The sequence below is a fragment of the Melanostigma gelatinosum genome (assembly GCF_949748355.1).
Source record: "Melanostigma gelatinosum genome assembly, chromosome: 23".
Taxonomy (NCBI): domain Eukaryota; kingdom Metazoa; phylum Chordata; class Actinopteri; order Perciformes; family Zoarcidae; genus Melanostigma; species Melanostigma gelatinosum.
In genome coordinates this window covers 8,207,286-8,221,152 of record NC_136656.1, presented here as the reverse complement: position 1 = coordinate 8,221,152, position 13,867 = coordinate 8,207,286, and the positions used below count along the sequence as shown (strand labels likewise).

The window sequence follows — 13,867 nt, the reverse complement described above, 5'->3', positions numbered from 1 at the left end:
CACACACACACACACACACACACACACACATAAAGTTTAGGATAGTAATTGTTATGTCTGGCAGCACAGGTTTATACAGAAATGCAAGTAAGAAAAAACAAGTGATCCAAGTGATTCTAAATAGTTTACTCCCGTGTTTATAGTCATTAAGAATAGGAGAAAAAAGGGGTTTTGCCAGGATCGTCTTTTTGAGTTCCCAATTTTTTGTTGTTTTTCGTTTCAGTTAAAATGGTGGAAATAAATGTCTTGACAGGCATTCAATTTTCTTTGCGCTGTAGAGGCTGAAGTGCACCACCATCCCATGTCAATAGGACTAACAGCATTCCTGTTTTCTTGTGTTTAGAGTGCATGGAGAAATAAAACAGGCCTTTTGTTCACCTGTTCTTAAGACATAAACACAGGAGAGCAAGCTATTTCGATCAGACTTCAGATCCCCAGAAATAGTTTTCTCACTTGCCTCTCAGGGCTTCCATATGGTTTACCATAAAGGAAAATAAAAGGTTTGGCATTTGGAGCAATTAACATGAAATGTGTTCCAACTTATGGCTATCATGACAATGAATGAAATGCCCCGGGGTGGTAAACCTGCATGCAGACTGAAACTGAATTCCTTTTAATGTTTTAACCCTAGACTCCACACAAACACATGTTTCTTCTCTCATGTCATGCAGCTCATTGTTAACACCATTTTAACAAGTCAAAAGCAGTACAAGTCAAGTGAAAGATATACTCAAACATACACAAGCAGGCAGACGTAGACATGGGGAAGCTTTCTAACCTGAGGGAGGGCAGGCGCTAAGTAGGTTTGATTAGTGCAGCAAAGGCTTGACCCGCGGTGGCTATTTAGCTGCAGAAAGGGCAGCGGCGGCCTCTAAGAGCAACACACAGGACCAACAAGCTGACAACATGACGAATATTTCATATGACGGCTGAGCCTTTGTGACAAAATTGAATCGGAGGCCACTCGGGAGGAAAAAAAAGAGGGGGGGGGGGGGGGGGGTTGGAGGACAGAGGCACCTCGGGTTTTATTTAAATGAGTAACCATTAAAGCAAGCGGCTTCCTTGAGGACAGCCATTCCTCCACATCAAAAAAAAATCTGAAAATGTTTCAAAGATTCCTCCAGGCTACGTTGAGATTATTCACTGCTTACAAGAGAAGGATTTGAAACTTAAAGGGAGACAGCATGGATGTGCTATTACACTCTCTTGGTGGACCCCAGTGGCTGCATTTTAAAAAACGGCATCACTGACCTGCCTACAGCGCTTTAGAGGTATCGTCCAATCAAAATAATATATATTTTTAAACTGTCCAGGCCATCATTGTGCATTTTAGTGGAGCTGCAACTCAATGTCGGTGACTTTATAGTCAATTGAAAAGATGTCTTCTTCCTATATTTGTCGGGTTGAAACAGTCTCGAGCACATTTTGACACGGGTACAAATGATTTCCTGATTTGCTTTTTCTATTGTTTACTTGATGAGTTCCTTTATAAAATATAGAGATGCAAGTTCAATGACCCCCATGGTGAGGTTGCGTTAAGAATCTAGTCTGAAAGTGTATTGAATGTCAACATTACACGCTTTCAGCACAGAGGTTTTCTAAAAAAAAAAAAAAACGTGTTATTGCCGTGACAAGATTTCAACATTTGCTCAGCCTTTTGATGAAAAACTAAATTGTGGGCCGTGTCATTGTTATAGTTTAGTAACTCGGTGATGGAAAACTAAATAGGATGTCTGCGTCTCCCGCGGTTCTTTTTTTTTTCCTCCCAGAAGGAACCGCCAATTCTACTTTGTCTTCATTGCCGTCAATACACACAGTACGTGTGTATCAAAGTCAAAGATGCAGTTAAAAAGAAAGACTCTGCGAACAGTTTGAGGAGGGATGGAACGAAAGCGGAGGCAGGAGAGATAATGCAACAAAGATTAACTGTGATGGATAGAGCTGAGGGAGACAGATTACCTGACATGTGCGATGTGGCATGCATGTGAAAGAGGTGGTGTGTTTCTCTACGGCTCGGTTGTATATTGACCAGGGCTGAGAAAGCAGTGCGGAGGATCATATCGATGCAGGTTTGAGGTAAACTCATAATGTCGTCACTGTCGTTAAAAAATGAAGTTTGAACAGTGAACATAAGGCGATACGCTCTTTTGTTTTCTTGCTGCATATTAGATTCAATTCCATTCTCATGTATCCTAAATAAGCTAAGCTAGCCGGCAGACGGTTAGCTTAGCTTATCACAAAGACTGGAAATACAGCTAACGTTAGCTTTGCCCTGTCCAAAGGTAACAAAACCTGCTGTGTTATCATGTAAATGTGTGAGCTTTATAGAATTATTGCTAAAATTCCGACAAAATAATCCAATATTCGCTCTCCTTTTAGCTCCTGGGGGAAATATCTGGCTGCTTAGTTAATAGTTAAATACTGTTGTTACCAGCTCGTTGCTAACTTTGTCTGCTGTTTGGTGCTGGACATTTAGCGTACAGCTGCCTGTTGTTGTTGTTGTTAGTAGAAAGAATATTGACAATATCTGCTTCAAGATATTTTTCGAGTCCCCACCGTTGAGTCTGATTCTCCTTTTTAACATGACTTCTTCCCCCTCTTCATGTCTTTCCTCTCCGTGTGCTACATTACATTGTGAGTTGCTACAAGGCTTTAATGACTGACCAGAATGTTTAGGAAAGCAAGTGGGAATATCTCATCGATGACAATGCAAGTGATTGACGGTGAGAGATCTGACACTGGAGACAAACCAATTAGAGACCCAGCGGGAAACTACTTAGTCACGCTTTAAAAGCCTGAGGGCACTTTCAAACAGCAAACGATGTTGATATGCTTTCAATGAGTGTCGCAATTAGAGACCAAAACTTGCTAATATATTGAATATGTCACACAGAGAACATATATAAAAGATGGCATTTAACAATCAAACGCAAAACGGGAACTACAGGGGTTGTGTCTTTTTACATTGTGGTTTTTGAAAGTGCCCTAAATGGGCTTTGCGGAATACGTGCAGATGGAAAAGGAAATTGCGACCTTTAGATTATTGACTGTCGATTGGTGTTGACGCTATTATCGAGACTTACCCTGGGCCTGTGGATAATACTCTGGACCAAGAAGGACACAGGGTTGCCTGCCCTGCGTATGGCCTCCACTGCCTCCTCGTGACTAGCATCTCTTAGATCTGCTCCATCCACCTGACACAAATTTTAGGGAACAATATGAGTTTTTTTTTTCCAGGATTTCAAACCCTCCTCAAGGTTTTTTGGTTCTCTCAAATGACTGCACATCACTCAAATACCATGGGAAGTAATTTGTCCGAAAGGAAAGCTTTCTGATTCATTGACTGAAATTTTCCTTTACCTCTACGATTCTGTCTCCGGTCTTCAGGGTCCCGTTCTGTCCAGCAGGACTGTCCTCCAGGATGTGCTTGATAAAAATGCCCCGCATCACCTCTCCATTGCTCAGCCGGCTGCCCATCCCTCTGCCCCCGACAATACTGATACCCAAGGACTTGCCTGGCGCTCGGAAGAGCTCCACTCTGAGGAAGGTACGCAGGCTAGAATTTTTAAACATTTTTGCTCTTCAAAACTCTGCCGTGAACTTTTTCTTGTATGCTGGACAGAAAATAAGATTTTTAGTTTATTTTTGTGTGTCAATGCTTCAAACTCGAGCAATCGTTCTTTCATATAAAGCTCTGCAAAACATGTCTGTCTTCGGCATATTCACAAAATTAGATGAGATGCGTAAATAGAGTGGGTACTCACTTCCTAGGTTGGTTCCAGTTGCTATAAGCGGCACTCTCCTCTCCCTCGCCATCTTCCCGTTCAGGGAGGCTCGGAATGTCTCTAGGCCGACAAAAATGGAAGGAAAAAGTTTGGTAAAAATTCGAAAGAAAGCTTGAGGGACCAAAACAGCAGTAGTGCTGTGTAGCAATTAGCTTAGCGAGCAAACATGCATGAAAACATTGCACCGTCTTTGCATTGTTTTTGGAAAAAAGGAAATAACGCTCGGATACAAACAGAGTACAAACAAATTCAGGTCGGAAAATATTGATGATCCTGGATTTGTGTGTCAAATGTTGGTATGCACGTTGTTTGTGCGTACACACTGTTTGGAGCCCAATGTGCTTTGGTCACTGAATGGAAACATAAGTGGTTTGTTCACGAGGAACCTCAACAGGGCACATTCTAGAGGTGACCTGTTTCAAAGTGTAATCGCAGAACACAAGTTACTGAGGTCCAACATGAGGACATACTTTGGATCTGCTCCTGGGACTGGAGCCGTTTCACAGAAGAGATCCTCTTTAGCCGGCTCTCGGCTGGCCTTGTACTCCTCCAGATACTCTGCTGGAACATATGTAATGCTGAACACACACACACACACACACACACACACACACACACACACACACACATACACACAAATGAGTTGAACATTTCTTAAAGAAAACGACTTTCCATCACCTTCCTTAGTGGCAATTATGCCTCTGTTCACTAAAGCATTGTGGTAATTTGACCTAAAACAGAGAAGAGCTGGCATTCAAGTGTAAACCGGTATTAAAGCACTCAAACTCCCCCTCTTTCACTGAACAAAAGAGCTTATTTAAAATCTGCTTATTTACATTCAGAAACTTACTTCAAAGCAGATGTTTACCTTCATAAATGTCTGAGCAAATCAAGTCTTCTATCACCTTCTGTGTAATGAACATGTATCAAATCAGAAAGGCATATCCATCATGGATTCATGGGCAGATTACTAATTTGTGTTAAGAAATTAACCAAAAGAGAGCTGACAAGATCTGACTCCCATTTAAAGTCCCATTTCCAAACAATTCAGAGTGAAGTTTATTCTGAAGGGCACGTTTAAACACATCTAAAGTGAAGCTGGCAGATCTTTCTAACATGATGGCATGCAGACAGAGAGGAAAACCAATCCCAGTGAAATAATGAAATGTGATGAGTCACTTTAGAGACGGCGTCACAGCACGCAGCGAGAGACAGCGGCGGAGCTTAAATGCCAACGGTGAATCGAAAAGCAGTGAGTTAAAGAGTGTTAAGTGTTAAGAGAGAAAACATCCAGGTGATGACTGAACATGTTAGTCACAGATATAAAAAATGATTTTGCTATGTTATGCAGCAAGTTGAGTCGGTAAGTGGTGCAGTCGATCAAGATTTATCCAGATATTATTTTGACTAAATGTGTTTTACATATATGTGTGATTTTGAGTCAATGTTGGTTAATAGTGGTCAGCATAATCAAAATGTGAATCAGCCAATCGGAATGACATTCAGAACCACATCTTCATCAATTACACTTTGCTGTTCTCATTGTTTTGACACACAGCCGACTGTCCAATTCTGCGTCTGGATAAAGCTCTTTAACAGACTGCAATGAAGCCTGTCGGCAGATGGAGACGATGAGAGGAAGGAAACCGGAGATGGCAGCTTCTTGCCGAGAAAAAAAAATACTCACACATAAAACGGGCACAGATCGTCCTCAGGTGCACAAGCAGATCTAGAATGTGAAGAGTTGGCTTTTATGCACCGGGGCGAACAAACCGTCAAGTTCAGTTCAGCACGCAGAACTTGTGAAACAACACATCCCAATTTTCTTGTGGAAACTTAATGCAAAATCTGACCTTTGCTGTGTGCACATTCAACTACAATATCATCTGCTTTAATTACATCATGTGTTGTTTGAAAGGCTTGCAATTAAAGGGGACATCATCAGGTTCATACTTGTATTTTGGGTTTCTACTAGAACATGTTTACATGCTTTAATGTTGTCATACTGTTCATCTGAATCTCCCTGTATTCACCCTATGTCTGAAACACTTCGTGCTAGTGCCTGTCTCTTTAAGCCCAGGCTGCCCCGAGTGGCTTGCAAACGTATTTCTCAAGCCGTTGGTGGAGATATTCAAATGAGCCTGCAATTACCACAGGAAGGGGAGCCAAAACATAATAGTTTTTTTGAATTATATGTTTTCTGATCGAGGCAGCCGACAATAAAACTGTTGGTTTTTGTCTTATTTCACAGTTTGTGGGTTGGTAGGCAATCCAGATGCCCAGATGTATGTGCACAAGCACTGAAAGGTAAGTATTTCATGTCCCCTTTCAGCAACACTGATGTAATTGAGGTTGGACCTTGAGGTATACCTGTTTGGGAAAAATACTGGGCAGCTCTACCAGTTTCTAGAGCTATACAAACACTAAATATCTCACAAGCATTCATTTTTCAAAAGACCAATTTCACAAGACCTTGCTCGTTCACGACCAACCGAATTATGTTGGCAGTGCAGAAAATTTAAAACGCAGGCACTAAAAGTTGGCACAGAATACTAAGTACGATTTGTTTTTTTCTTTCTCAGATTTCTAATTGCTAATACAAACTGGTACAACAATATTGTATCCCTGTAGCAAGGGTGTTAAACAACTGCATTGTGAAGAGGAATGCTTTGTGCAGTGTACTGTGAATCAGAAAACAATGACAGCAGAATTTAGGGGTCAGTGACAATCAAACTAAAAAGGTAATGGTCTTTAAATCATTTAAATCACAGTTTTATCGACAATCATCTACTTCCTTTCAATAATACGGGATGTGTGTGAACATGTGTGGCCCACTGCTTTCTAATCATAGTCTCTCACCCCAGGTCTGGTCCAATGAGAGAGTGTCGTCTAAGCATGGCGCGAGCCTGAGCGTTGGTCATGCTGGCTGTGGGCTCTCCGTTGATGGCCAGGATGAGATCACCGGCACCCAGGCGCCCGTCACGGCTAATGGATCCACCGTGGATTATACTGCGGATCAGCATTCCCAAACCGTCTTTCATGGCGCTCACGGTCATCCCTTTGAGGTATGTTATAAGAAACGGGTTACACACTTAATACATTTGGATTTGGATTATAATTATGATAAAGAGTTTAAAGATTTAACATTGAAGGACAATCGCTGATAAATGAGCTCTGTTAAAACCACAATGCCACCAATAGACATCTCAGGACTAATTGTTATTATAGATTAAAAAAAAGGTCCCCGTACTTAAAATTAATCTGATTCACAATATTGTTATCAATTCAGAAACATGAAATCTTCCTCTTATCTCACCAAATGATCCTAGAAACAGTCATAATATTCACGAATATGATTTATTCTCAGTGGAGTGACTTCAGAGTGTGGCACTAGTCTGAGACTATCTCAAACCTTCGAACTCCCTTGCACGGTGTAAAGGGATTCTTTTGAAAATATCATAAGAAATAACATCATGTGTTTTATTTAGGAGTGGAATTTGGTTCCACACAGTAAAAAGATTCGAAATACAAAACCCAAAAGTATTACGTGGACATTTTGAATTCAGCATGAAGTAGAAACCGTAATACTAAAAAGCAAAATGAGACGGTGTCTTCATAACACCTTAATAAACTTCGTATTCTCTGAGCCGGTAGCAGCCCCATGGGTAGGTTTTTGAAATGGAAATACACTGGATAGCAATGAAATTACCCTTTCAGGCTGGAAAAAAAAAAAATCGTTTTTGTTATTTTGCTTCAAATCTGGCATTCAAAAAAATAAGAGGCAAAAGTAAAGGCCAAATGAGCCTTTCAAGACCAGCAAACTCATTTACACTTCTGTGAAGGATGAGGTGGGAAAAATACATCATAGAACAAATCAAAAGAATGTGAAGAAAATGAGCACAAACCTAGGCTGGAGTTGCCCATGACAACTGTGATCGTCCTTTCAAAATTGCTCCCCGAGGTCAGTGCTTCCTTGTCACCGGCTTCTGCTGATTCTTTCACACCGGTCTCCTCGCCCTTGAGAGTGATAATTCAACACGGTTATTCATGAAAGTAAATTAAAATGTTAGGCCGGATTCCAAACAAAGCAGGGGGGGGGGGGGGGGGGGGTCTCTAGAGGAAAAGGTAGGTGGCAGCTGATTGGCTGTGGGAATGAGCTGCAAACAAACAAGCTGAGCAGTTTGCGTGTCTAATGTTTGAAAGGAGCCTCACGTCTGACTGGGAGAGAGAAATGATATTTCAAAGAAATGCTCATCTTATTATTCCCTACAAGCTTATTATACATGAACTCCTCCAGATCTATAGTTTGTTATGAGACGATTATTTTACCTTCATCAAGAGCTTTATGTCTCCGAAATCTTCAAAAGACATGGTTGGCTCCTTCTGATAGTGAAGAGACTCCACGGGTTCATCAGGGACAGACGATCTTGTCCCTATTTCAGCAAACGGGCCGTATGAGTTTGAGCTCTCCGCTGGTTCTTCTTGGGTCGAGTGCTGTGCCAGGAACTGATCAGAACTGCTCAATATGGCGTTAAAAGTCGGGTTATGACCTCTCGGGCTCGGCGGAGCGAAAGAGGCCGACTTCTCCGGGGAGAACGCTTGTGTGTCGTCCGGCGCTGCAAAGCAGGGACGCTCATCCAACAAGTCCAGGCGAGCTGTCAGCTAGGGTAAAACAAAGCAGAGCAGCTGAATGAACGTTCCGCTGTGATAGTTAGACAATTGCCCAACAGGGGGAATTCATCTTGCTCATTCGCCATCCCGCCCTCCTTGTAATGAGCCGTAGAAAAGCCATCAGTGGCCAATAGAGAGCAGAGGGAATTACTGGTGGTCTTCAGCTTGCCGTGCACCAAAATGTAGTTTTATTGGAACAGCATTTAAGACTATATTAGAACCAGATTGAGTCGTGATGAATCTCAGCCACCACTTCCCTTTGGGAGCCAGAAGAGACGTATAAATCTTTAGAAAAGAAAAAGGTAAAATATGCAAATACGCAGTACAAGTGGGGCTTAATAAAGCAGACAGGAGAAAAGTAGAGTAGAACAAGAAATAGGATTTTAATAAGGTGGTGCTATAGATCTGGGGTGAACTGGTCTGTCACAACTAAAGGTATTCAGCTATTCCTGTACAGCAATTATGAAAATAGAAAAGACATTTACAGGCAAGAGTTTTATTCGTGTATGTTTAAGTTAGGAACCACTGTATTATAGTATAGTGTCTATGCAAACATTAAACTTTCACTTTCACACTCAAGGCATACCCAGATAAAGCTTAAGATGCCATTAAATCCATGACTTTTTTTTTTACAAATTTCTTTAAAAATTTAAATATTTCATAGTGTGGAATTATATTATTGGTCTGGTTTGGTCTGGGAAATGTATCTAATTGGTTGTTTCAAAAGGGCACAGTCTTATAGGGAGAAATGACACGAGAGTGCCTTTTAGTAGACTTCAGATGTATGTTTCTACAGCCTTGAACAGAACAACCAATGCACGAGCACATGGCTGACTCTCTTCAAAGTAGTTCCAAGTAGCACAGCTGTAATCTATCGCCATCACTGGTTTAATGACAGTGTCTTGGTGGACTCACTCATTTGATCTTTAACAAACAGTTGACCTTTATAGGTGTGGACCTGAAAGAAGAAATCATTCACATTCCTCAGAAAATATCACCTGAGACACTGTCAAGCAAGTCTGAATAAAAAGCTGGTCCCACCGTTTACTGTCACTGTCATTCCTCTAAAATGTATCAACAGACCAGTTGCCTCTCTCTCTCTCGAGCTTTAGGGGAAGAAACGGTTCATCTTCACAAGAAGACTGAGCTGTCTGACCTCATACAACGGGGACATTTTAAACCGGTTTTGTGAAATCCCCCAGCACTATAAAATGCCCCACGTTGTCCTGGCCCATGTCTGTCCCTCTATGCTGCCCTATTATAGTCGAAATGTCTTCGGAAGGCCCAACAAATAAGGTCAGCTGTGACTTTGTTTGGAAAACAGTTTGTGTGCCCCTTGCTCTTCTTTGTTTATTCTCCTTAATGCTTTCATATCCATTTGGGGAGTCGCTGCTGCTCTTGGGCAGCCAGAACAACAAAAGCAGCCACGGCTACAACCCCCATATAACAACAAATAATGTTGTTTCTGTCTTACCAAAGAGAAAATGAGCACTTCTCCTGGCATTTTGACTCTCGCTAGCTGTGCTTTCGGTTTCAGCTGTGGATTTCCTGCGCTGCTTACCTTGGGCGTGGACGAGTGCAGGTAATCCAGGTCTGCGCTGCAGCTGCTACCATGAAGGGCAATCATGGATGCCTGGAAAGTGTCGTCCTCTGTCCCAGAGTAAGTAAGCTCTAACGCCTTTTCGTCAGACAGGTCCGCTTCGCAGGTGTCGATCTGTGATAACGAACGGAAGTCGCGTAACCAACGGGGACACTCGACGGGCCTTAAATATTGATCAATTTGGTGGACTATCTAAGCACAGACAACTTCTCCAGCTACAAAATACAACATGTATCCCTTAATTAATCCCTTCATCTATTTGTCAGGATAATGCTGATATAAGATAACTCCATGCATGACTACAAACAAACAGGACCTCTCTTGGTAAAATTAGGCAGAAGAAGCAAATATCACATGTTTTCCCAAAAGCTAACGAACCAATGCAGGCTCTGCTCGGTAAACGATGCCCTCAGTCAGTCCTTCTTCCTCTCCTTCTTCAACCCAAATATTTATGAAGTCAAATGAATGGATGGTGGATGATGAAGTAATTCCCTGCTCACCATATGGGTGTGGAGAGTGGGAATATCCACATATTCCCTAGGAAAGTGGAGAAATTCTTTCAGTGTCTCCAAGCTTCATTGTAATTCGATTTTTGATTTTATTTGTTTTCGTGACCAAATCAAGTACAAATCAATGAGTATGAAATGAAAATGGTGTTAGATGTTGGACGTTACTCAGATTTGTAGACACTTATTCTGGAGTTTAATATTGATCTTGGTGCACAAGTGTTCAAACAGAGAAATAGCTCATAACGGCATAATAATTCGTGACTCTCTTTGAATTACTTCTTAAAAGAAAGTGTGTTTAATTTACTGTTAGTGCCTGATATTGATTTTGTAAAGCATGCAGCCTGGGTAGATATAAGAAAACCAAGAATGCACACTGTCAGACTCAATTTTGAGAGGCAATACCCCAAAACACCCCTCAGAGGTACATTCCACATCCTGGCAGGAGAGTTGGATTATTCCACATATAAGCTTCCTACAGCTCTTATTCAAGCTAACCTTGGCAGCCCAGATGTCTCACTGTGTATTCCAACCGCAGACTCAATACAGGAGAAATGTAGCTCTACAGCTGGAAAAATGCAGTTTTATAGTACATAAAGAGAGCGAGAGTACAGGGGCCTGGAGCGATGAACAATGCCGTTGGACCGACCCCGTATTTTGACAGATGCCCGAGTGTGTTAAAGTGTACAAGAGGGTATGTGCTCTTGGAAAATTCAATAACATAACATATGAAACAAAGGGTGCAGAGCATTTCAGGCTGGTCGCCTCCTCCGAATGAGCAGCGGGTGGAATGCTACACCGTGCAGCCAACCTCCACTCTTTTTTGCCTGGATGAAAAATTCATGCCCTCGTAAGCTGAACCCTCACGACTAGATCGTGAGTCACATGATATCGAGACAACCTGACTCACATCCTCGCATCCACACGGTGAAGAATCCCCGACTTTACCAAAACGACAAAAACGCAATATGTATAAAACTTGAAGTAACCCCAACAGATAGGCATACAAATACAAAATACTATGTTTAATGCTTACAGGCAGCGGCTTGGCAACTCCTATCTGGACCTTGCCGAGGTTGGCTCCCTTCAGGGCCTGGACAGCGTCCTCCAGGTTGGCGTTCTCTAGGTTGGTGGTGTTAACATACATGAGTCGGTCTCCTGGCAACAGTCTGCCATCCTGTTCGGCCACACCGCTGGGAACCAGAGAGCGAATCACGATCACCGTCTTGGCGGGGTCCAGTGGGTCCTATGGCAAGTCCCGGTAAAAAGAACAAGATGTCAAAAGGTAAACTATCGTAGCCTTTATTACAGGGAATTTAATTTATTTGTTTTGTGATATAACTTCCACAAGGAATACAAAGGCCGAAATAAGTAAGGTAATATAAAACATAATACAGTATGTTCTTTCTTTCTGTGGAGATACTTGCATGACTGTCAGAAGAAGCATTTAAATATGGATGAAAAAAAAAACAATACTCCAAAATATTAAAAAATGTCATAAGAGGATGCATTTAAACGTTACGCATCGCTTTCCTTGAGACAGAATGTACTGCTCCATATGTTTATGATGGGAATAAATACAACAGCATATATACACGTCCAAATACTTTGTTGTAAAATCGTGACAAACACAACATCTATAAAAGTGCCAATACGTTGGTGTTACAACTATAAATCCCAGGAAGATTTCCCACCTGGTAGTCCAGAATGCTGAATCCCAATCCCCCTTCTCCCTTTTCAAGCTCGATGTTCTGGATCTCCAATTCCCACATGGCCAAAGAAGATCCTATCGTCTCCGCTGTCACATTATCCCGCGCCGCTGCCGCTACATTCACCTCTGAGTCTTCAGCAACCGGTCCGCTGCTCTGGTCTATTTGTTTCTGCAGAGCAAAATCCCCAAATCTCTTTTGTAACAGCATGCCGTCGTCACTTTAACTCCCAACCCCACAGACCGCTACCCTCTAGTTGTGTCTCTGGCTCAGGTTACTGGCAGCAGATAAAAGGGAAACATCTTTGGGATGCCAGGGCCTTAGTAGTACATTATCACAGATAAAGCTGGAAAGATGAAAACCCCGTCCCCAAAGGGAAGCCGCTTTTGATGTCTCATATCTCCAGCAAATGTTGCTGGCTGCTGCTGCTGCTGCTGAGGTTTCACTAGAATTGGTCTTAATAAACTTTCAGCCTCCCCTGTGTATTGTTACGTCTTTATCCATCATCGTTGACAATATGGAAAGCCGATGGAGCGATTGACACATCGGCTAAGCTAATAACAGTTGATGGGTTATAACGGAGGACTGCAGGAGTATTGCTCCTCAATCATATTCCCTTGTTAATATGCAGAGGCGGGGAAACATTTTTCATGATTTCACATTACTGCATTTCGGGAGGACGCAGGGAGTTTCCGTACCTACTGATAAGCATCATCTGCTGCAATACCCCGCATGATCATAGCCATGAGCTCATTCAGTCACTTGCTCAACGTTTCTTTCTTAACAATACTTGACAAATTCTATGTAATGATGCATGATGAAATTTAAAAAATGTGCATTTAAAAAAATAATACATAGGCGTAAATTTGCTCTAGTTCAGCAGTGCAAACGCAGTACCTTTAATTTTGATGTTGTTGACAAAGTCTCTGATTCTGGTTGGACAGCATCCATGTCAGTCTGCAGGTGAGGGGCGGGCCTACAGCATGTCATATTTACGCAAAGTGGAAGCTCCTTCAAGATTCTGACTACTTCCTTGTGGGTTTCACCGATCAGGGATAAACCATTGACCTACAAAAGAGAGGCTAATATTAGCTTCATTCAAAACTTGGTTCAGTAGCAATGGTTTGTAGCAATGGCCACCTTTTAGCTCAGGTATGTGTATTTGTATTATATCAAAGTAACGTACACGTGTTCATGGCAAAAAAAATGGCAAATGCAATATGAAAAGGTCTACACTGTTGACAATGAAATGCTCTCTTTCATTTCGGGGGCTGCACACCTCAAGCAGTTCATCTCCACTGAACAGCTTGCCACAGCGACCAACGGGTCCCTCAGGTAGAACGGAGCGGATGTAATGATGCCCACTGTTGGCTTCTAGACTGATGCCCAGCCCACTGTTCTCGCTAAACTTCTCCACCTGTGCCACCTGTCATGGAAACAAGGAATCACATTTCAGCCAGCATGTGAAACAAATTGTATTAATGACTCAATTCATTTTGTTTGCCGACTAAGGTCATGCTTCTTTTTAAGATGCCAGTTTTGAGCTGTTTACCATTATGAAGCAAATGCCCTGAAACCAAGTTCATATTTGATGGA

At 42.0% G+C, this 13,867-nt stretch overlaps 1 protein-coding gene across 5 annotated transcripts in view; it reads right to left on the bottom strand.

The window, feature by feature from the left end:
- mpdz (multiple PDZ domain crumbs cell polarity complex component) overlaps positions 1-13,867 on the bottom strand; it is a 40,909-nt gene that overhangs the window by 14,410 nt on the left and 12,632 nt on the right. For 4 of the 5 annotated variants that reach the window (XM_079295406.1, XM_079295408.1, XM_079295409.1 and 1 more), the window contains exons 14-26: positions 13,551-13,697; positions 13,169-13,339; positions 12,257-12,442; positions 11,599-11,808; positions 10,018-10,170; positions 8,115-8,447; positions 7,691-7,802; positions 6,645-6,843; positions 5,473-5,514; positions 4,256-4,363; positions 3,765-3,845; positions 3,361-3,556; positions 3,084-3,194 (exon numbers count right to left, since the gene is read on the bottom strand). In XM_079295406.1, coding sequence (XP_079151532.1) covers positions 3,084-3,194; positions 3,361-3,556; positions 3,765-3,845; positions 4,256-4,363; positions 5,473-5,514; positions 6,645-6,843; positions 7,691-7,802; positions 8,115-8,447; positions 10,018-10,170; positions 11,599-11,808; positions 12,257-12,442; positions 13,169-13,339; positions 13,551-13,697 — 2,049 coding nt within the window. The remainder of the gene's footprint in view (positions 1-3,083; positions 3,195-3,360; positions 3,557-3,764; positions 3,846-4,255; positions 4,364-5,472; positions 5,515-6,644; positions 6,844-7,690; positions 7,803-8,114; positions 8,448-10,017; positions 10,171-11,598; positions 11,809-12,256; positions 12,443-13,168; positions 13,340-13,550; positions 13,698-13,867) is intronic. The other variant, XM_079295407.1, reaches the window with a different exon arrangement.